At 41.5% G+C, this 22,661-nt stretch overlaps 4 protein-coding genes across 13 annotated transcripts; 2 read left to right on the top strand and 2 right to left on the bottom strand.

The window, feature by feature from the left end:
• Positions 1 to 187: 187 nt before the first annotated feature.
• On the bottom strand, positions 188 to 4,150 carry LOC108082595 (lysophosphatidylserine lipase ABHD12). 2 transcript variants are annotated; one of them, XM_017178062.3, is made up of 6 exons: positions 3,978 to 4,150; positions 3,594 to 3,694; positions 3,227 to 3,260; positions 1,907 to 2,136; positions 1,422 to 1,540; positions 188 to 1,362 (listed from the first exon to the last, which is right to left on the bottom strand). In XM_017178062.3, exons 4-6 carry the CDS (start codon positions 1,990 to 1,992, stop codon positions 329 to 331), a joined length of 1,239 nt encoding a protein of 412 aa, XP_017033551.1. In that variant the 5' UTR covers positions 1,993 to 2,136; positions 3,227 to 3,260; positions 3,594 to 3,694; positions 3,978 to 4,150; the 3' UTR covers positions 188 to 328. The 2 variants fall into 2 exon arrangements, with proteins under 2 accessions (XP_017033551.1, XP_017033552.1); XM_017178063.3 differs by lacking the exon at positions 1,907 to 2,136 and having other exon boundaries at positions 3,978 to 4,148.
• A 646-nt stretch (positions 4,151 to 4,796) lies between these two features.
• LOC108082522 (ankyrin repeat domain-containing protein 13D) lies at positions 4,797 to 7,789 on the top strand. The gene is made up of 7 exons (XM_017177950.3): positions 4,797 to 5,000; positions 5,137 to 5,269; positions 5,329 to 5,643; positions 5,698 to 6,014; positions 6,075 to 6,170; positions 6,239 to 6,987; positions 7,455 to 7,789. Exons 1-7 carry the CDS (start codon positions 4,908 to 4,910, stop codon positions 7,672 to 7,674), a joined length of 1,923 nt encoding a protein of 640 aa, XP_017033439.1. The 5' UTR covers positions 4,797 to 4,907; the 3' UTR covers positions 7,675 to 7,789.
• Positions 7,790 to 8,579: 790 nt separating this feature from the next.
• On the bottom strand, positions 8,580 to 12,653 carry botv (exostosin like glycosyltransferase 3). Its single transcript, XM_017177949.3, has 3 exons — positions 12,290 to 12,653; positions 12,102 to 12,227; positions 8,580 to 12,042 (listed from the first exon to the last, which is right to left on the bottom strand). Exons 1-3 carry the CDS (start codon positions 12,518 to 12,520, stop codon positions 9,478 to 9,480), a joined length of 2,922 nt encoding a protein of 973 aa, XP_017033438.1. The 5' UTR covers positions 12,521 to 12,653; the 3' UTR covers positions 8,580 to 9,477.
• A 652-nt stretch (positions 12,654 to 13,305) lies between these two features.
• On the top strand, positions 13,306 to 22,128 carry LOC108082605 (beta-glucuronidase). Of its 9 annotated transcripts, none has more exons than XM_017178081.3 (9): positions 13,306 to 13,545; positions 19,559 to 19,962; positions 20,030 to 20,342; positions 20,402 to 20,939; positions 21,008 to 21,151; positions 21,212 to 21,296; positions 21,357 to 21,533; positions 21,599 to 21,737; positions 21,802 to 22,128. In XM_017178081.3, the coding sequence occupies exons 1-9, from the start codon at positions 13,542 to 13,544 to the stop codon at positions 21,966 to 21,968; spliced, it is 1,971 nt and encodes a 656-aa protein (XP_017033570.1). In that variant the 5' UTR covers positions 13,306 to 13,541; the 3' UTR covers positions 21,969 to 22,128. The 9 variants fall into 9 exon arrangements, with proteins under 9 accessions (XP_017033570.1, XP_070140537.1, XP_017033571.1 ...); XM_070284436.1 differs by lacking the exon at positions 13,306 to 13,545 and adding an exon at positions 15,961 to 16,006; XM_017178082.3 differs by lacking the exon at positions 13,306 to 13,545 and adding an exon at positions 16,255 to 16,296.
• The last annotated feature ends 533 nt before the right edge of the window (positions 22,129 to 22,661 follow it).

Raw genomic sequence — 22,661 nt, 5'->3', positions numbered from 1 at the left:
GTTGGCTGCGCAAATATACCCTTTAGTGTGAACGTAGTGTGGGCTACGTGAAAATGCCAGCTTAATATCGATGTAATCGATTGTTCAGATTGCACAAAAACGGATATTTTTGAATGCAGACGTTTTTATTTAAATTATTTTTAAATAAAACATAATTACCCTCTTAGCCTAAGATTTAAACAAAACATTTATCCTACTTCCTTGATTGTTTTAATATACGCTTGCACAGTTTGGTAATTTAATGGAACGTCGGCGGTAGAAAAATTAGAATATTTATATAAACTAAATAAATTACGGCTCCGGGAGGGGAACCCCTCAGCATCCGATCTTAGTAGACGGCATCCCTATAACTCTGGACAAACTGCCGGACTAGACCGGGCAGCTCCGGTGCCCGACAGAGATACTTGTGGCCATAGTGTTTTCCGGACCCAAAACGATGGAACTCCACGGGTCCCCAGCGGCGACTCCGGCCGTCCAGCGCGATCCTGTACAGTCGATAGCCCAGATGAAAGGGCACCACCTTATCGTCCTCGGCATGGATGATCATGATGGGCTGTGGGAACGCCGTAATATGGATGTCCGACTCGAAGCGCAGCAGATTTTCGTACATCGGTCTCGAGACGGTGTAGTCAAACCACGGCATATGCTTGAACATCCTGGCAAAAGGATGATTCAGTATCTCTTCCCGGATGTTGGTAAACGGGCTCTCCAGGATCACCCCACGGGGTCCGCGCTCCCGCAAATTGGCTAGCTTGGCGCACAGATGTGTGGCCACTCCGGTGCCCAGGGAATGACCCCATATCACGATCGGATTGGAGGTGATATTGGCTATGTACTCGAACACCATCATGGCATCGCGCACCACGCCCTCCTCCGTGGGCGGCACAGGATCAGAGTCCCCATAGCCTCTGTAGTCGAAGGTGAACACATGATAGTTGAGGTTCCTCAGCAGCTTGTACACATCCGAGCGATGACCACTGCCCCGGGAGGCTGTGTTCCCGTGGAGATAAAGAACCACAGTGCCGCCGGACAGCCGCAGCAGACGCTCGTAGAAGAGCTGCTCGTTCTCGGGCAGCACGGTGGGGAATTCGGAGCGTATAACGGGAGACATTTCCCGCAGCTCCTGCTCGCCATCTCCAGGTCCAATTTCCTGCGGCTGTAGTGGCTCTTGCGCTATGGCTGCCTCTACATCAAGTTCCCGCTTGAAGCGACGCACTGCGTTGCGCGGCAGGACATGCCACACACCAATACGCACTCCATCCTCGTCCTCGTCGTGATCTTTGACGGTGATGTAAAAGTTCCGCGTGGCATACAGACCCACAGTCTCCGGCTTGGTGAGATCAAGGCCCTTGGGGTACTTAACTGAAAGGGAAGAGAGATCTGCATTAGTTTTAAAAAGGACATAAACCTGGAATACTTACTGAATGTAAGGAATAGAATGCCGCGCTGCAGCGTCACCGAGTAACGAAAGACAATGGGAAAGGCCACAAAGACCAGGAGGAAGATCAGCATACATGCTTGAAGGGAACGCAGTCCCACCCTGCGAAAGAGGTCAGTGGGTGAGAGGTGATCAGGTGACAGGTGAGTTTGACTTAAGGGGAAAAACAACTGCTTTTAAGTGACAAACACAACGTGAAGAAGGATGATGAAGTGTAAGAGTGATGAGAGTGTTTTGGGAATCAGGAGGTATATATACATTCAAGGAGCAAGCAAAGCGGATTTCACGAATGTACAAAAGCGGAAGCGGAAACGGAACAGAGCCGGCAATATCCGCTATATAGAAATATATATGTCACGATGTCACGATCAGTCAATTAATGGAATCTCGGGATATATAATTATATATATATATCTACAAAAGTTTAACTTATGCACAACATCGAATCGAGCTTGCGGGGATACTTACAGACCAGTTAGCCAACTAAGTAGGATCGTTCCGGGAATGAGTGTGGCATAGAAAACGGATCTTAGACAATTATGAAGCTCGTACATAGCGAATCCGTTCGGTTTTCTCAGCTTTTAAATATAAATAAATATATATATCTAGCTAGCGATATATACTAGTTTGTTCGGGAAGCGACTTAACACTGAAATTGTTACTGATTTTGTGCGTTTTTTTACGTTTCTTGTGCGTAGCTTTCGCGCGGAAAAAAAGAGAGAAACAGAAAGAGTTCTTTGTTATTGCTTGGTTATTTCAAAATTTTAGTTTCTTGTTTAGTTTTTTGTGGGGGGGCTTCCCCAGGGGAGCATGCGACTTGAACCCGAGAACTGTTCCTCTGGAGAGTAGCTGATAAGGCAATGCTATTGGGGCGAATTAAGGAGTGATGAAAAATGTATGGTATATCAACAAAAATATCGTAAATTATCGGAAATTTAAAATATCGAATATTCCATTTTAAGTAATAATAATTATATTATCAGAAAATATCCGGAAATGTTATTTTATGTATTCTCTTTTCCGATTATATCAAAATATATTAAATATAATATCGATTGCTACTTTAAAATATCATTTTATATCGACTTTCGCGTCAAAAGCACCATTGATATGACGATTTATTCTGCCGAAGTATGACTGGTTCGGTGATGGGTGTTATATGTACTAGCAGTGACTCGATTTTAGTGGGTCATTAAATTTATTAAAACAAAAAATTTAAAAGCAAATCATTATTGTTGAGCACGTATAACAATAATAATTAAAAACCGACAAAAACTGAATTTTTATGGAAGTCATAAGACACTACAGTTCAAAGGTTCACACAAAACTATAAAAATATTTCTGAATGGCCGAAAAAAGTAGCCTATCTATCAGTCGCTGACTTTCCACACAGCTCATTACGCACTATCTACGAAATTGATAACACATGAATAAGCAGCCATTACTACACAAATTAAGTAGCTTTCATTAATTTCATCACAAATTATTTAAATAATCGTTATTTTTACTATTATGTAGACACTTTTTTTAATCACTTTCGCTAATTGTCCATAAAATCGAGCCACCTTACCGGGTCAGCGGGCTTTGTGATAATGATAATGGGCGGTATTATGATTTCAGATATGAGCGCTACTCGGGTGTGACTAATATTTTTTGCTGGTTGGGGGGAAATCGGAAGCGAGACTACGGAAGCGGATTCATTGGGTCGGTTAATCAGGAATCTCGGGAAACAAACAACAACAACAAGAACCAGCAAGCACACACACACACAGAGATACAGCAACACACCTCTTGAGTTGTCGCCGGCGCGTGAAGAGCATAACTGCAAAGAGCCAAGAGAGAGAGGTACATAAAAAGGGTATCAGTGAGTCGGCCATGCCAAGGTCAAGTCAAAAGAACCGCCAAACTGTGCCAGGCGTTATCGTTGTTATCGGTGATCGCTTATCAATCGGTTTTTTAAAATTATAAATCAAAGAAATTTACAAAGTTTGTTTTCTTTAAATGTCGAATAAGCTTAACTGCTTGGAGCAACGACTCCAGCAAACTGCTGATCGTGGCTGCACAGTCAGCGTTATTTTATTTGTTGTTCGCCGTAACTGCAATAATGCCTTGCACTTGCGTTCAATTAACGAATAAATTGGCCTATTACTCTTACTTGAAAGAGAGAGCCTCTGTGTCGGCTTTGTTGTCAGGTGAATAAAAGCTGAGCGAAATGCGATCGGGAAAGTCTCTCTATACAAGCGGCAGCATGCTGACCTGTGGGGATAAAAACATAAGAAAAAGGGAAGAAATCCCATTAAGTTCAAGTGGGGTGGGTGTGGTCTGGGTGGGTGGAGGAGGTGGGCACCTGTCTATTGAAAACTAGGCTAAGCGTCGGGAAAGTAAGTTGAGTGACAGGCTACCACGCACACTCCCTCTTTCTAATCTCATTAACCCATAACAATACCACCCTCACATTTAATTGGCGTATCCATTTTTTATGTAATTTATTTGGAAAGCGATAATGGTGGAGTAGCACAGTTATCCAGCACCAACTTACCACTCACGCGCCAGCAACGGCTAGGTACTTTTTCCCTTTCCTGTTGTCCGGGTGGAAAAAGACCTGGGAAACCTTTATTTTCGGTTTTTACGCGGAGCAATTAAGGCCGCTTGTTTGATTTGGAATATTTTCTGCCAAAACAGCTGTCAATGTTGTTATTGACAATCGATGTCAAGCTAGAGATGGTACAAGTGACTGGCTCACACTATCGACATCACTATCGTCGTCATAATTTGCATAATTTGTGAAAGTTGTTGAATTTTTAATTAAGTTTTCACTACGTATGGAGATGGGAGCTAAAATGTTATTTTTATTTAAAAATATGTGTATTTTTTTTTAAATAATTTGTGTTTTATAATGCATACATTAAACGAAAGCTATTGAATCATACAATAATTAAAAATGTTAATCTTTAAATATACCGCATCAATTTAAAATGTATTGCAATTTTACGTTGAATTACAATTTTAAAATAAATATTTAAAATAAAAGTTATCAAAAAATTCCTATTTTCAGTTTGTGAAATACAAATTGATAAAAAAAAAACTCAAATTTATAAGTAATATTTTAATATTTTAGTGCTTATTGGATTTATTTTGTATGAGTAAATAGTTAATTGGCATAACCTCGATATTATTAACACTTAGATGATTACATAAACATATTTTATTACTTCTTTTTATGAATAAATAAGTCACAAGTAAATTTTCATTTTATAATACAATGCTGTCCAGTGGAAACACACTATTAAATTAGCAATATATCGATAAGCCACCGACTAATCGACTAATCGGCTATTAGTATAAACGTCCACCCCTTGAAGTTTGTTTTTTTTTTCGCTGAGAAACAAAAGATTTTCGCAAATTACTAGAAGACAGCCCAGCAGATTAGATTAGCTCGGCAGGCAGCAGCAGCAAGCAGCAGGCGAGGATGAGGAGCGCGGAAGAGATCAAGGCGGAGTATCCGCTGCACTGGCACATCTGGCACAACGAACTGGAGCAGCTGCAGGCGGCCATCGACCAGGTGAGTGAGGCGAAAGCGAGGAGGGGGTGGCGGCGCACAGGGTGGGTGTGGCCCCCAGGGCCAGGTGCTAATTGAATTAGCAGGGGCCGGGGAATTCTAGCCAATTGATAACAGCTAACGATTCGTCATCTTTTAGAACGATAAGGAGAAAATCGATCCTCGCGGCCGGACGCCGCTGATGCTAGCGGTACGAGTGGCGAATCTGGCCTGCGTCAAGTGCCTTTTGGCGGCCAAGTGCAATGCCACATACGAGCACGAGGGATGGTCCAGTGAGTGCTTACCTTTATATCACAAAAAACTCTTAACTTATAATATTCACCTTTTCTAGTTGTCCAGGAAGCCGTCTGCACGGGGGATGTGGACATCCTTACTGCCATTATTGAAGTGCGGGATCTCCAGCGCCATGTCCAGCGGGTAACGCATGTGCCCAAGCTTCTACAGCATCTCCTGGACGCTCCCGACTTTTACATTGAAATGAAATGGGAGTTCACCTCCTGGGTGCCTCTGATGTCACGCCTCTGTCCCAGCGACACCTACAAGGTCTACAAGCGAGGGGCCAACGTGCGGATAGACACCACACTTCTGGGCTTCGACAACAACACCTGGCAAAGGGGCAATCGTTCGTACATCTTCAAAGGAGCCAGTAAGATCCATAATTTCAATTTTAAAACTTATTAAAAAAGTGTTTCCCTTGCAGAAGAGACTGCCACCATGATTGAAATCGATCACGATACGAACGAGGTAATGGTGGAGCAAATGAGCAGCGATATTGGTGACATTGTGGCCATTCCGCCTGCCCTGGGAACTGTGAGGGCACGTCTCAATGCCCCGGTGATCACTAACAACATTGAGATGGACAAGATCAGTTTCGAGCGGAACAAGAGCGGCATTTGGGGCTGGCGCAGCGAGAAATCAGAGGTGATCAACGGCTACAACTGCAAGGTTTATGGAGCCAGCAATGTGGAGTTTGTGACCAAGACTCGAATGGATCACCTCAGCGAAGAGCAGATCAAGGTGGGTCCTGGAAAACCCTTAAAAAAATACATTTTTTTATAAATATTTTTAATTTTCTAGAACAAAACAGCTCGAACACCGCTGCACAGCCTTTTGGGCATTGCCGATGAGGACTATGTATCCCCCGCTGATGCTGCCGCGGCACTGAAAGATCGCGTAGGTTACAGGCTTCACCAGCTTTAAACAATCTCCATTTTCAAACCCATATTTCCTTCTCCCTGCAGACACCCTCCCCCCGCTTGGAGGAGGAGGCTTCCCTGGTGGCCGCTGAAAACGGCGGACGTTCCTCGCCAGCCCCTGGTCTGGCCCAAAGCAACGGCAGCTCTGCCTGTGCCTCTGGCTCTAGTACACCCAAGTCTTCTGTCACCCCCGAGGAGTACTTCACTCCCGAGGTAGATCTCCAGGGCAGAGATGTTGGCGGACCCAAAAATTTAAGCACAAAAGTGCAACGCTTCAAGGCCAACCTGTGGCTGGCCGAGGAGCATCCGATACGACTGCAGGAGCAGGTGTTGCCCATACTGGATCTCATGTCCACCATGGCCAGTCCGCATGTGTCCAAGCTGAGGGATTTTATCACCATGCAGCTGCCTGCCGGCTTTCCTGTCAAAGTGGAAATCCCGCTCTTCCATGTCCTCAATGCTTGCATTACCTTTGGTAATGTCTTTGCCTTAACCTCACCCGTGGAGCATGTGGCCACGCTGCAGGAGCAGGATCGTGTGACTTGCTTGGTGGACGATCGTTGCTTCGATGTGCCGGTTCACTATACCAATCGAGGCAGCGATGTGCGTCGTCAGATACCGCTGGACGAGGACGATATGCTGCAGTATGCCATCGAGCAGAGTTTGGTGGAGACGAGCGGCGCCTGTGGTGTGGACGCCAAGGATGATGACAAGGTGGATATCTGGGAGGTGCTAAGGGGCCAAAATGTGGTGGGAACGGATCTTCTCCCGGAGGATGATGAGCAATTGCAGCGGTAAGTTGAGGGGGATAGGATATACAAGGGGGTTTCCAGGGGTAGCGACATAAGTCCGCTAAAAAAAATGTCTCCGCCAGGTACATTTTATGTCGCTATCCCGATTTCCACATACTTTCTAGTTTGTTTTTGGTCACCCCAAACTAATGTCTGACCCATTGCCACTGCTAGTCACCAACGCTTCTCCTCGCACTTGCTCTCCCCACACCGCCAGCAATACGGGCGGTACTCGCCCTCGCCCAAGCACCATCCCCAATCCTTTCCCCACTCCCAGCTCTTAATGGAGCCACAGACCCGAGGACGTTCCTCTTCGGCGGGAGCTCAGTTCAAGAACGATTTGGGCTACATGAAGAAGATCTTCAAGTAGCACACAGAATCCCCCGCAGTCCCTCCTCCCTTTGTATTTGCTAGTTTTGATCCAAGCTTTGTATGTGTGTGCCCTTGTGCTCCTCTTCTCCCATTCGCAGAGTGCTGCAGGAATCGCTAATGGGCGCCCATGCAAATCCCCAGAGCGGGTCACCCGCCTCCGAGGAGGAAGACGACGATGGTGGCTTCCGGTTTATAGATCCCGACCTGGCCATGGCCATGCGACTGTCGCAGCAGGACCAAAGGAAGTACGAGCTGGAGCGACAGCAGGAGCAGGAGATGATCGAGCAGGCGCTGAAGCTGAGCCTGCAGGAGCACTAAGATCCTGCCAGCAATGATTCCAAATTGAAGTTCTTCTTAACCTTCTTCTGATGATTTCTATTTAGTGTAAACACTTTGGACTAAGTTGTATAATATAATACGAGTCTACCTTTAAGTTTAGCGTCGTCTGCAGCCTCCAACCCATCCATGTCCTTGTTTTGAATTGTGATACAAGCGGGACTCAAGCGGGAAGCGGAGCTCGTCACACTCGTCCACACTCGCAAGCAAAGGATCGTATGCCCCTTCATCTCTGACACTAACACCACATGTATCCAAAGTAGCCCTCGGTAGTCGTGTAGCTTTTGCAAAAAAAAAAAAAAAACGTATCTAGCAAGTAGTGTCTCCTAAAGTTAAGTGCGTGTGGTAATGGGAACATACATAAACACATGTCGCATATCCTTCGCTTCGGCCCGAAGATAGTGTCCTTAAAACAAAGGCAATATAAAGAATAAGATGCGTAACGGCATAAATTTTTTTTTGAGATTTAAAGGAAATGTATTTTCCAAGAAAGAAAATATTTAAAAACGTTAAAGGCGTCAAATTCAAAATCGAAACTGTCGCCAAACATCGTTAATATATTTATTTAATATTTTTTCATAATATTTCAATATCTCAAATGTATTCTTAAACATTTTAGATATTTTTACGCGTTATGCATCTTATTCTTTATATTGTCTTTGCCTAAATTGTATTCACTAATCATTAGCATTACCCATAATTTATACTACTAATCAACACAACAACCTTAAACCAAAAACAATATAAGAAATAAGATTCGTGTTATGCATCTTATTACTTATATAGCCCTTGGTCACACAAGCATCTCACCTCTTTGTGTAAATGAGAAAACAAAAAATAAACTATATATACATACATATATGAAATATGCAAGAAGAAAATGTGAGTTTATCTTTTAAACTTAAGTGTTTATTAAGCGCTATATACAAAGTAAAAAAATCGGGGACATAACTTAGGCTAATTAAGCAAAACACAATTAAAAAAAAGTCTCACGAGTTCGATTTGGTATAGCAGCCCTTCTTAATCTTTTCCTTTTCTTAAGTTTTTTTTTCTTAAGAAGCCAAGCAAATATAGTTTGTAATGAGACATAAGAGGCTTTATCTCCGCTGGCTTATCAGGGGCCAGACTTGGGTCATGAATAGTCTATATACATATAGGCTTGTTTAGGTTTTCACACAGATCGAAAGGTTTTTTGATCGATTTTGAATCACTTTTTCTATGATAAAGAAATTAAAATTAAACAGAATTTGGAAAAAAGTTATTTTTAAGATATGTTTTCTACATTTTCTATCTAAAAAATAAGGATTTATATAAAAATTAAGCTTTGATTTTATAAAAATAGTAATTTATATAAAAATTAAGCTTTGATTATAGACTTTTCGCCTATATTGCACTTTTGTGATCTATATTTTAAAGAAAAAAGGTTAATTTATAACTTGATTTTTGACTTAAGAGCATGATTGGGCCAAAGACATTATAATTACTAAGATGAGTAACGCCATAGGGTTTTTTTGGACACGGTTTTTTCGTGCTGGCCGTTACTCATCTAAATAATTCTAACATCTTTAATTGGGCATTCAATTTCAATTTTTAGAAAGAGCCGGAAAGTTTATCTAAACTAAAATTCTTTAAAAACTATTGTAAAAACCTGAACAAGCCCGAATAAGTTTACTTTGTGCTTATTTCTAAGGGTCATTCAGCTGGGCAATCACTCCGGGATTAGGTAAGTGTGGAGTGACCACCATTGTCGGGAATTGGGTATCGGTATTAGGATTATCCTTACGACTAGATGTACTTGAAGCACTTCTGCTTGTCGTGCGGGATGCGCGTCTTAAACAGGATGGAGTCCGCCCGGAACTGGGTGTTTAGCAGCGGCGTATAGCCAAACACCCGACTAAAGAAGTTGATGCACTTGTGCCGCTCCTGGAAGTGTGTGTCATCCTCGCTGAGAGAAACGGGACAACCCGGACAGCGGAACGTCCATCGGGAGGTCACCTTCACCGGCGGTTTTCTCGTTATGTGTGAAACCAGGAAATTCATGGCTATATCCTCGCAGTTCATATACTCATCCACCTTGTCCCTAATGGCCTGGGGCAGGTGATATGTGTACAGGTACAGGTAGTACTTGTGCACAAAAGCAGCGCCCGTCAGCACCATGCTGAGCTCGCAGCTGTAGTTGGAGTTGTAGTGCCACTGGCCATTGGGATTGCCCAGATCCCAGGCATGATAGCGTCCTGGGAAGCCAACCACTCGGTCGCGATGCTCACGCCACACACGGAATCCAAAAAGGATCTCATCGTGACGGAGATGGGCATCATCGTCCACAGAGAGCACGGCTTCCGTTTCGATGACATCGAAGGGCAGGAATCGGTTGTTTAGGGAGTTCCTGGGAGCTCGTAGAACGGCCACGGGCACTCCTATATCCGGCCAGCGTAGTTCATCCAATGGTGGTTTAGGGGAATTCCACACTACGACGACTTTGTGAAGGTAGGGCAGTCCGTACAGACGTCCCAGTGAGTCCATGAGCACTTGTTCCCTTTCATAGGTCAGCATGACGATAGTGAACTGCTCTCGCGGGTAATTTCCGCCTAGAGCTTCACCAAACTCCTTGCCTGCTCCTCCTAATCCTTTGCCAATGGGCCGGAAACCGGTGTGTGAGCCAAGGAACTTGGCCTCCGAGGGCAAGGCAGGATCAAAGGGCAACTGCGGGTAGAGGTAAAAGGGATCCAACCAATCGTTCCAGGCTTCCTTGGCCTGCATTCGCAGGATGGTGTAGTTGCGCCTGAAAGAGGGGCTCGGGTAAGGCGGCTCTATGGGACCCAGTGACTCCTCTGGCTCCGTATCCAAGCCCACGGGAGGATCGGATTTCAAGGGTATAAACGTGCTATTGAACACACTTTGTGCTATGATCGGTGGCACGGGTCTGGGTGGTATACCCAGGCGGTCCCTTAGACTGGCAATCACCGTATCCACGGTGGCCTGCACGGAGCTCAGATACCGCTCCCAGACAAGTCTGCCCTGCCGTCGGAGGAGCAGCAAATCCGCATCCTGCACAGCTCTCAGCAGAAAATGCAGCTCCGTGATCCTCGCTTTAGGCAGCAGCAAAGCTGATCTTCTCCAGTCTAAAGTCTCAGCGTAAGGCAGGCGCAATTCATCGGCTCCCAAAATCACAGGCACAGCTCCCGAACGCAAAGCTTCATAGATCCTGGCCAACATAAGAGTGGAGGACACTCGACCATTCATTGGGGGTAGAATCAAGGTGAATGTAGAGTCCTTGAGCAGCTGACGTCGGGAGGAATCGGATCCGCAGAGCGTCCAGTCTGGCAGGGAATCGCCCTCCTGCTGCTCCGTGGCCGGGACGCACTGGAACTGCAGCACAAACTGATCCTGGGTGGCTCCTTTGGCCATATCCGCCAAATGCTCCAGTATAAACGCATCCAAGGGAAGCAGCGAGCTCAGTTTGGGTCGGAGTTCTCCCTGGAAGGTGAGCAGGTACTTTCTGCGGGCGGGCACCATGCCGGCGCACTCTTGCCACACATCTCCACCCGGTGGACCCAAAATGGGCGGCACTATGAGGTCATAGCCTGGACGGAATTGCTCCCTCTCGAAGGCACTCTGCACCACAAGGGCGCGCATGGTGTTCTGCTTGTACAGCGGATTCGTGCGATGCGAGGTGAGATCCCGCCTGGCCAGATTGAGCAGCACATGGTTGCGTCCATCGCCGCCCCAATAGGGCAGCTTGTAAAGCTTCTCCATGTCCACGGGGCAGTCATTGGCATGGCTGGGTGTAGAGGGCTGCTGGTGCTCTGCCTCCTGTGCCGCATACCGATTGTTTCGAAGGAGATCCTGCTCCAGGAGTGCTTCACCCACCAGCACCAGATATATGCAAGCCTGCTTAGGGTCCTTGACAATGTGAGCATTGTAGCCCAGCGTCTGCTTGAGGGTTGTCTTCAGGAAGCCATCAATGTCGTAGCCATGACGCTGCACACTGTGCTCATCGGGATCGTAGAGGTAAACAGGGAATCCGGAAGTCAGGCTGCATCTCGAGTGATTGAAGCAATTGTGCATCTCACAGCTGGCCGCCATGCCCGCCGTTATGGGATTCATCTTCCTGGGCAGGGAGTTTGGTAGTAGAGAGCGTGGTAAAGCCAGGTCGGGGGTATTCCTTTGCACGGCCTCTCTCTGGGCCACTTGAGCCTGCTCCACGGAGATCTTTAAGCGCTCTAGTTCCGTTTGCTCCCTGAGGAGTTCCTGTTTGAGCTCCTCGATCTTCTGGTTGTACTGACTGATGTCGGATTGCAGCTTCTGGCGACGGGATTCCAGTTCGCGCAGCTCCACAGACACGGTACTCTTGGGGTGGTTAAAAAGTGTGGATTAGTGGGGATTTCTAGGGCTTCCCAAGAGCTCACCTTGATCCTGACCATCTCCTCGATGCGCATTTTAAGATCTCCTGCTCGCATGGCACTGAAATCCTCATAGGCATCCAGCAAAGGTGAACTCCTGTGAATATCCTTTGGCGGGGCATCTTGTTCTGACTAAAAAAGTAAGGATTACATCAGAAAATGGCAGGTAACTCCTGTAAATCAAGAATCTCTACACTCAGTATACGGTAAGCCATGCAGGACACCAAGAGCAGGAGCATCAGCAGCAGGGTGGGCAGCTTGTAGCGCCGACACATCCGCGACCAAGACGTTCTCAATCCCATGGCGTGGCGCTGTGGTGCAGCGGTGGCAGCAGTGGCGTGCGAGGGCGGTGGACAGGCCTCCTTGGTCTCCAGCGGGTGATATGACGCCTCCGCGGAGTGGCCCAGGTCATAGGCCGGTGACATGTCATCGGCTTCAGCTCGCTATGGCACGGAATTCATGCATTTATCTTGGGTATATTCCGCTTTTATTGCTATTTCATTGATAAAAAAACGCGACTTGTGTTGTTTTTCTGCGGGATAGGGCTGCCCACTTGGTCAGAAGAGAACAACAGAGTTATCGGTGCAACATGGTTGGTGATCGGCGCTGTCCACTTGGTTTGAAAGTGAGCTTAATGTTGGTTTTATTTTTAATAAATAAATTAATTATAGTTTTGTTTATGTATACAAAATCATTGCCAAGTATGCTTAATTTTCTTAATTAACCCGCTTAACTTACAAAAACTTACCGATTTTCAAACTAACAGCATCTTTAAAGCCCCGCTAAATAGTGCTGTTATTTTAGCTATTTAATGGCTAGATCTGGCTCCAATAAAAAATTAATCAATTGTTTTTTTGTACATATTTTTGGCTTAGAAAGAAATTAAGAAATTAAAAAAAATAAATTAAATATTGAAAAATATAGTTTACATAATTTTTCAAAATATTAAAATTAAATTGTCAAAAATTATTAAATACATTTAATTTTAAAATGTGTAAAATCGATATGCTTATAAAAATTTTAAACTTTCTTTTAAATTTTAAATAATATTTTCATTATTATTTTATTTAAATTTTTAAAATCTAGCTAATTTCTCTTTCAGAGATTCTGGCATCACTGCCACTAACAGCTGGATTTTTGAACGCGACTTGACATTTATGTTGTTGTGATTTGAATGATTTTATTTTTAGTCGCGTCTTTAATTCGCACTGTGCCGCGTCGATTTCGCAACGCGTTCGTTTTTGTTCTGTTTAAAGCGCTTGAATTTGTTAAATTAATTGCTGGCCGAACGAAATAAAGCTTAGAACTATTATTAATGGACGCAAAATGACTGGAAATAGTTTTTAAAGAGCTTTAATATAAAAAGTGTTCCTAAAGTGCACAAATTCTAAGCACCCCTTCTAATAATTCAACAGCAAACCGGAATCCTGCGCGGAAAATTTGAAAATGGGTAAAATACGCAAATGAAAACGCATCTATAAATATTTATTTATTTACTGTCGTCCGGTGACATTTTCACTTTCTTCCATTGATTCTTTTCTTTGCTTTGGGCCTGGCCTGTCTGGGTTTTGTGGGCCGGGCCTTGAAAGTGAAAGCCGCATAAAAGGAAAATGGCAAATAGACATGAGTACAAGCCATCGATACCCTAACACTTGGCACTTAAAGGTGTGATATTCCATGGTAGATCTTACGCATAATGGCAGTTATTGATAATAAATGAGATCGATGATTAATTTAACATGAAGAGAAATGATTTAATGAGCTAAGAATACTATTATACATTGTCAAAAAATAGTTTAAGATATTTTTAAAATTAATTAGAAAGTAAAAATCAAATTATAATTAATAAATGCGATTAATAATCGAAGTTCTTTAAACTTGAAATCTATTTATATTTTGATCAGTGCAATTATGGCCCTTTTAAATAAATTTATAACTTTTTCTCACCTTTTCAAGGATAATTAATGCTCAAAATTAGATTTGTGTTTATTAATATATTTATTAATAATATTCTCTCTGTTTTAATTTGGTAATTTTAGTTATTTCATCTTATCAATTAGTAAAAACAACTGAAATTCACTGATAACCTGGGTTTATGCCTGAATAGGTCAAGTAAATAGTTCGTTTTGGATGAGGGGAGAAAATGATTAACGACTCTGTTTGCTGGTGTTTTGTAATTAATTATAAATAATAATGGGGACCTTTCACAGTTGACAGAAATGGGAAAAATGTAAATATTTAAATAATCTTGATAAGATTAGAAAAGTGATTTCAGCAAAATAATAATTATAAGATGCAGGAGAATTATGCTGTAGAAAGATGCCATTAAGTCTTGGATTTTAACTGAAAAAAAGGGCTTTTATTGCCTAAAATATTCTGTAAAAAAAGGTGTCTTGCTTATTTAATAATTTATAAGCATTTTTTCACATACAGACTTTGATTTTAACTGATAAAAAGAACAAAGACAGGGCTCAACTTTGATATTAAACAGTTGATAAAGAAGCTTTGGCAGCCAAAAAACTTTGACAGCATGTTAGCCTGCTAGTTAAATATATATATAAAATAATTATAACTTCGATACAATCTAGCATACTAGCCTTGTTTATTTTAGGGATCTGGAACTACCCATCAATTTATGTCAACTTCTTTTCTTAGGGTTGCAGGTTTGTAGAACTTCCGCATTTCGTTCCCAATCAAGACTAATTAAACTCCAGTTCGAGGACCGGGGCCAGAAATACTTAATTGAAACTTAACTCACACTTCCTCGGCCCCTTGGTTGTACTTACAGTCAAGCTATGGTATAGGGAACTAGAAAACATTTAAGAAATATTTATTAATTAAATTTTGGAGAGGAAATCAGAGGCTTCGCGGTAGAAGTGGAAAGGGAATCATAATTATTTTACCTTTCCCAAGCTGTTCATCTAAGTTAATAACCTTTTAATATCTTTGACAAGATTTTTGATAAGATTTCTTATACGCTTTAAATTTATTATTATTTCTAAATTTCTTCTTGATTAATAAAAAGAGCTTTTAAATTATCTTTTTCTGTGACAGTAATTATAGATGATAAATTTATTCCACCTTTGATTAAAACAAAATGCATTTTAGTCGGCAAGACAAAGAAAAATCAAAATAAGGCTAAGACTCATTTTCTTATCACAAGAATAAATTTCTTATCAATTCTATAAATACGAGTTAGGGGAAAGTTCTTGATCCAGTTTTGTATTTTATTTTCCCGTGGAAACATTAAAAGCTTTGAAAAATAAATAATTTAAGATTTATACCAAGAAACCCATATATTCATGGCTGGTAAGGTTAACTATTGTTTTTATAAAAATATATTTTAAGAATTTAAATTTTTTGTTTTGTGACAAGAATTTAAAATTTATGACCTAAACAATGTTAAATTTTTTAAATTTATGGAAGCTTCACTGTATTTTCTATTTGATTCGCTGCCGTTGACCCCAAATGGCAAAAAAGCGGACTGTTTTTTGGATTTGGAGCAAAGCGGCTTCGCCAGCGGCTTATCGGCGGGTTGAGCGAGGTGAGAGGTGAGGCGGAGAAGGGGCTTAATTAGGGGCACATTCAGTGCAGTGACGGTGCGTGTCTTCCGCCACCCCCCTATACCCCCGGAACCGCGCACACACAGCCAACCCTTCGACCTTTGGCGACCGCAATTGCCTTGCCACACACACACACACACACTAATGACACATCCGCCGTCGGGTTCCGCGGATCCGGACTCTCGCTTACGGATTCTTAAATTCCGGATTCAGTCGCTGCTGACCGTAGCCGCAAGAAACTGGCTCACTCTGGCGGTAAAAAAAAAACCAAAAAAACTAAGAGTGCGGTTTGACCATTTGACATGCATTTGAGGATCCGTCTCACGTGTCGCAAATATGAAATTTGGGGTAAGCACAGAGAGCTCTCTGATTGGCACACTTGGCCCTGCTCCCGATTTCTGGCTGGGATCGCCGCTGGTTCTGCTCTGCCCTCCATTTTCATGCAAATTCTAGTGCGTAACGGTGCATCGCCCGCTGTGCCGGGCATTTTTAATACCGGAGTTTACGCGTTACATATTCATGCTTAAAAGCCCAAAGCGGCCCAAGTGCAACCTCAGTCGAAATCGGTGCGTCGTGGGTGTCGGTGTCACAGTACTGCGGGATCGCAGTGATCGTAGGGATTTACCTTATCGTCATGTGTAAGCCCGTTGTTCCCATTTTGTTAAGAACCGTGTTGGTGATAATTAGTGAAGAATCAGGAAATAGTGCCCAAAAATGACTTAAATTTTTAAAGTTTGTATTACCTATAACTTTCAACTATCTCATGAAAATGTGCTAAAATACAGGGCATCCTGTGAAAGTAAAAGTGGAACTTTTAATCATTAAGAACCCTTTTAAAGTACTGGAAATATATACATAAGTTCCCGGGTAATACCAAAAATCTTCCAAACAAATTTTCATTGGGTTTAAAAGTTTACATTTTTAAAAATAGTAAAAATATAGAAAGAAAACATCAGTTGAGTGAAATCTTAAGTTTTCTATAGCTTATTAAACCTCATTGATTTTTTGTATGGGTATTCTAAGTAATTTCATTTCATTTAATCATTTTTTTGTATTGATTTCCTAGAAATGACTTAAAATGACTTAAAAGTCTTGCTGTCCTTTTTTATGTGAAAGAAATTGTGTAAACAATTCTTTAAATTCTTATCTAGTAAAAACAACTTTAATTTACTTATGCTTCACCTGTTGTTGTATTTAAAAGTAAAGGGCACAAAAAACAGATTTTCACTTTATAACAAAGCAAAATGTCTGTTCTTTTAATCAGTTACTACAATTAGTTAGTACCGGGAATGGGAGGATTAACTTGAATAGCACTTGGCAAGCTACTAAATAATATAAAAATTAAAAAGGCATGTTTTAAGCAACCATATGCATGGATAGGAGAAAATAAATGCATTATTTTTGTATTTTGCTTGCAATATATAATTTAATGAGGAGCTGAAAGAAGTTCTTTCTTCAAGCATATCAGAAATTTCTGGAAATAATTTGAGATACTTTCAAGCAGTAGGAGGTGTACAAAAGCATGAAGGGCCGCATTATTTAATTTGTTTAAACTATTTAATGATGTTTTCGACATGATTGTAGCTCATAAAATTGAATAAATACACAAGTTAAATTAAAAGAAGCATTTTGATAACAACTTCAAATAAAAATGTATTGTTGTAATTTTTTAAAGAATTTTTGGAAGATTAACAGATAGTTTAATTTAAATTTGAATAGATAAGCCTCTTTGTTTATTTCAAAAAACCGTGAAAAATACCCAAGGCTATAATCGATTTGAGTGATTTATGGGTATTCTAAGTATTTTCATTTCATTTCATCATTTTTTTTTATTGATTTCCTAGAAATGTGCCGTCTCAGAATCTTCAATTCAATCTTATCTCTTAAAATTATTCCTTTTTTAAGTCATTTCCTTTTTATTTATTAATTTGTTTTTATTAAACATTTTATATTCATAGAAGTTAGCTTTCTGAGAACTTCAGACACCAATATTTCTTTATTTTTTAAATTATTACTTTTTTAACAATGTTTATAGTACAACAAACACTTTCATACATAAATCGAATCGATTGCCTATCGATCCGCACTATCGACCGTTACCCACTTTAAGGAGCTTTCCTGCAAGCTTTTCCTTACCCTTTTTCCTCATTTTTTCAACGCCGGCAGACAGCTTTTGCGTTTAGACAGCTGATTACGCGGCAAAACATGTGAGAAGCGATAAATAGATTTAGGAAGTGAAGTTTTTTTTAGTCAGTTACCCGCCGACAAGCAGACGTGCGAGAACTTGGCCAAGTTCTCTCTGCTTTTCCCCCACCTGTTTTATGGGTATTATGGGATTGTGGCGCTTTCTGAAATGTTGGTGTTTGTTTTTTACTTGTTAATGGAAAAACGTGTTTACCTGGCAAAACAAAGTACCGACATTTGCATACGAGCAAAATCAAAACAAAAGCCGCAAAAAATAAAAGAGAATAAAAAGAACAAAACAAAAACAAGATTGAAATCTAAGCGAATGATGACATGCGTAAGTGTGTGTGTGTGTGTATCTATGAGAGAGCTTTGCTGAGAGCACCTTGAAAGCTTGTCTCTCTTACTTCTGCCTTTTGCTTTGTTCGGCTCATTCGCATTGTTCGGCCCTTTGCTTTGCCACCCCCTATTGTCCTGATCGTTACTGTTACCGTTATACCAGTGTAGTAAAGTTTCAAATTTCCATTTCCGTTTCTCTTCGTTTCGTTTCGCTTGGCCCGCGGAAAACCCTTTTGTTTATAATCAAGTGAGTATGAATGTCGCGGGGCTTTTCTCTTATTAACATTACAAAAAGAAAAGCCACTGACATTGGAAAAGCCAATAAACTTTTAGCATTTAATCTGCATTCCGGAAACCAACAAACAATGTGCGTAAAGCTACATTAGAAGGTCGATAAGATATGAGTTTTTTGATAGTTTTGGGGTTTATGGAGGGGAAATCAGAGATAAGTTTTACAGATAACACACTGTTGTTGGGGGAAAACTGTGACAATAATCGATAAAAACAGAAGTCTCGACTGGTTTTCTATAGTATTTTATGATATTTTTTTTAATTATAATGTTATTAATAAGATGTGATTTTAAGGAAACTTATTATATTATGTTGTCTGGGCTTTGATTTATAAAGGGTTTTTCTTATTCAAATTATAAACTATTTATCCTTGATTATAAAATGTTTAAATATTTTGTTATTTATATTTTATTAATTTAAAGGTTCCTTCGTTGAAAGATAATTATGTTATTTTTTATTCTTTCTCTATTTTAAACGCTTTGCCTGAAATGTACAGGCAAATTGGTTTTCACAGCTTATAAGTTCATCTCAGTAACGAACGAGATGCGTTTTGAGAGTGATATTTTTATTTTTTTTTTATATAAATATTTCGAGGATGAGCCGCATTTATAGTGAAGAAATTCGTAATAACTCAAACCCTCAACTCAATTATCAATTTATAAATATTTAAAAAGAACTTATCTACCCATTATTTCCCTGTATTTACACATTTTACTAACCCTTATCAGCTGTAGACAACGTTATAAAAAAAAACTGATATCGATACATTATTGTATCAGCTTTGTAGGGGAGTCTTCATTCGCAATAATGTGCAATTTGCACAAGTTGTCAACCCTTCGATCAGAGAAGAGTTCCAAGAGTGGAGTTACAAGTTGCAATTTAATAAAATAAAAACAAAAAAAATGTCCTCAAGTACCGAATATCTACCCGTCACACCCCTTTCCTCACGCTTGTCTATATATAATTGCGTTTTTTCGTTTGTCAGACGGTGTAATTCACTGATAGGCCGCATTATCTGCTCCATTTTCGGTCGGTAATATCCCAAATGCCTTGTATTTGAACGCCTCCTTTATTACGTATTTGCAGCTCTCTCCTTCTTCTCCCTGGTGACCGGTCTCTATGTCCTGCACTTCTCCCTAGCTCTGATCCTGGTCAACAAGGAGGTGCCCCAGACACGCGGTATGCTATATCCCAGGGAATCGGAGACGCGTGAAGTGCGCTCGCTGGACGGCATCTGGAATTTTGTGCGCTCCGATCAGGCGAATCCCACGCAGGGCGTTCGGGATGAGTGGTACACAAAGGATCTTAGCCAGAGCAGGCCCACGATTCCTATGCCAGTGCCTGCCTCCTACAATGACATTACCACGGACAACCTGAGGGATCATGTGGGCACCGTGTGGTATGATCGAAAGTTCTTTGTGCCTCGCTCTTGGTCGAAGAATCAGAGGATATGGCTAAGGTTTGGCAGTGTCCATTACGAGGCCTTTGTGGTGGGTTTTGAGATGAGATTTTGATGTAAGGAATTTCTATAAATATTCTTGATGTTTATATTTTCAGTGGATCAATGGCCAAAAGGTGGTGAAGCACGAGATCGGTCATTTGCCCTTTGAGGCTGAGGTCACGGATATCCTTAATTATGGGGCCGAAAACAGGATCACTGTGATGTGTGACAATGCTTTGATCCAGACAACAGTGCCGCAGGGCAAGATCACAGAGGTGCCCAACGATAATGGGATGACCATTATCCAAAGCTATACCTTTGATTTCTTCAACTATGCGGGCATACACAGGAGTGTACATCTGTACACCACGCCCAGGACTTTTATTGAGGAGGTGGAAGTCACAACAGCTCTGTCGGAGAATAATAGTGGTGAGTTTAAGAAATTCTTACCTTATTTAAATATTTTGTAACTATATTTCCCCTTTAAGTTGGCGAGGTCTTCTATAGCGTCAGCGTAAATGGCAGCGCTGCCAACGAAGCCATCAATGTCCTAAATATCCAAGCCAACCTCTACGACAAAGAAGGAGCCAAGGTGGCCAATACCACCTCGGATGGCAAGCTCGACGGCTGCCTGAAGCTCACAGGAGTCAAGCCTTGGTGGCCCTACCTGATGCATCCCGAACCTGGCTATCTTTATGAGCTGGAGATTAAGCTGCTGGCGGCCAACGAGGAGCTGCTCGATGTCTACCGGCTGAAAGTGGGCCTACGCACGCTAAGTTGGAACAAATCGCAGTTCCTTATCAATGGTAAACCTGTGTATTTCCGAGGCTTTGGACGTCACGAGGATTCGGATATAAGAGGCAAGGGCCTGGACAATGCCCTGATGGTGCGGGACTTTAATCTGTTGAAGTGGATAGGAGCGAATGCGTATCGCACTTCGCATTATCCTTACTCAGAGGAGTCCATGCAGTTTGCAGACCAGCATGGCATCATGATCATTGACGAGTGTCCCAGTGTGGATACAGAGTGAGTTTTGGTTGGATTTCCTTTAGTGTATTTTCTTGCTTATGAGGTTTTTCTTCTCCTTTTCTCAGAAACTACAGCCAGGAGCTGTTGGGCAAGCACAAGTCCTCGCTGGAGCAGCTAATACACAGGGATAGAAACCATCCCAGTGTGGTTATGTGGTCCATAGCCAATGAACCCCGCACGGCCAGCATGAATGCGGATTCGTACTTTGAGTGGGTATTTTTTTGAGAGGAAATTCTCTTCTATTATTTAAATTTCCTTAAACTTCTTAGACTGGTGGCCAATTTCACAAGATCCTTGGACAAAACCCGACCTATTACGGCTGCCATTGCTGTGCCCTACACGCAGGATAAGTCGGTAAGTGGGAAAACTTCACTACCTGAAGAGCCAATAGACTTTAGCTTATATCCTTTTTAGGGTCGCCATCTGGACATTATCAGCTTTAATCGCTATAATGCCTGGTACTCCAACACCGGTCGCCTGGATATGGTCACCCAGAATGTGATCGATGAGGCCACCGCCTGGAACAAGCAGTACAACAAACCTGTCATAATGTCGGAATATGGTGCAGATACCCTAGAAGGTTTGCATATGGTAAGCCTGGTTTTATAAATACTTACAAAAAGGGTTAATTATATATTTTTCTTTATATTCCTTAGACCCCCGCCTATGTCTGGTCGGAGGAGTTTCAGGAAGAGGTATTTGCCCGCCATTTCAAGGCCTTTGATCAGCTGCGCAAAAAGGGCTGGTTTATAGGCGAGTTTGTGTGGAACTTTGCCGACTTCAAGACAGCTCAAAGTGAGTTTAAAGTTTAAACTTTACTACATTTTAATTTAATTATAATATTTGTAATATTTAATAGGCTACACCCGCGTGGGCGGCAATAAAAAGGGCGTTTTTACCCGCTCTCGACAGCCAAAGGCGGCTGCTCATCTGCTCCGCAAAAGATACTTTGCCTTGGGCCGGGATCTGGACCAGTGCCAGTTTCCGGAGGATCTCTTCACCTACATAGCTGACCTTATATCGTAGGGGAGTGGATATAAGCCCAATTAATATGGCCATTGTAAATAAGCCAAGGAAAAAGAAAAACAGAACTTCCCATTGAGTACTGCCGCAATTTTCCCCCCGATTTCCATTTCCATAAACCATTCCGCTGCGTTGCCTTTGTACAATATAAATTTACATTGTATTTTTGTATGTATTTGTAAGTTTAAGATAAAAAATAAAAACAGCGTTATTTATTAAAATAAAATAAGTAAGTCAAGTCTTGAGTTTTAAAACAAATTTCAGAAAAAGGGGATTCCTTGGCGCTTACTATCGATAACAAAGGGCTGCCCATCTGGTTTACTACAAAGTACAAAAGGGCAGCCCTTAAATTATCGATTCTTTTTGAGTTTGCGCTGGCAATGCCTTTCAAAAAGGCGCGTTTTTTGAATTTTAAGAACTTTTAAAATATTTATTAAAGTTAATAATAGTATTTTTAATACTTCTTTATTTTTACATAATCGTAAACCCCTATTTTTAATAAAACACAGTTTGTTTTTTTCTTGCATGAAAGTTGAATTTTTATTTAATTTTGCAGCCAATGGAATTTGTTGTATTTTTCTTTATAGTAATTTCGTTTAGTTAAACTTACGCTTGTTTTTGTTTTTGGCAAAATACCAAATTATTGGCCTGGCCATAACCGTCAATAATTCTTTTCGAAATGCGCGCCAAATTGTG

Source organism: Drosophila kikkawai, chromosome 2R (genome assembly GCF_030179895.1).
Source record: "Drosophila kikkawai strain 14028-0561.14 chromosome 2R, DkikHiC1v2, whole genome shotgun sequence".
In the NCBI taxonomy this organism is placed as follows: domain Eukaryota; kingdom Metazoa; phylum Arthropoda; class Insecta; order Diptera; family Drosophilidae; genus Drosophila; species Drosophila kikkawai.
This window is presented reverse-complemented; position numbering and strand designations above follow the sequence as displayed.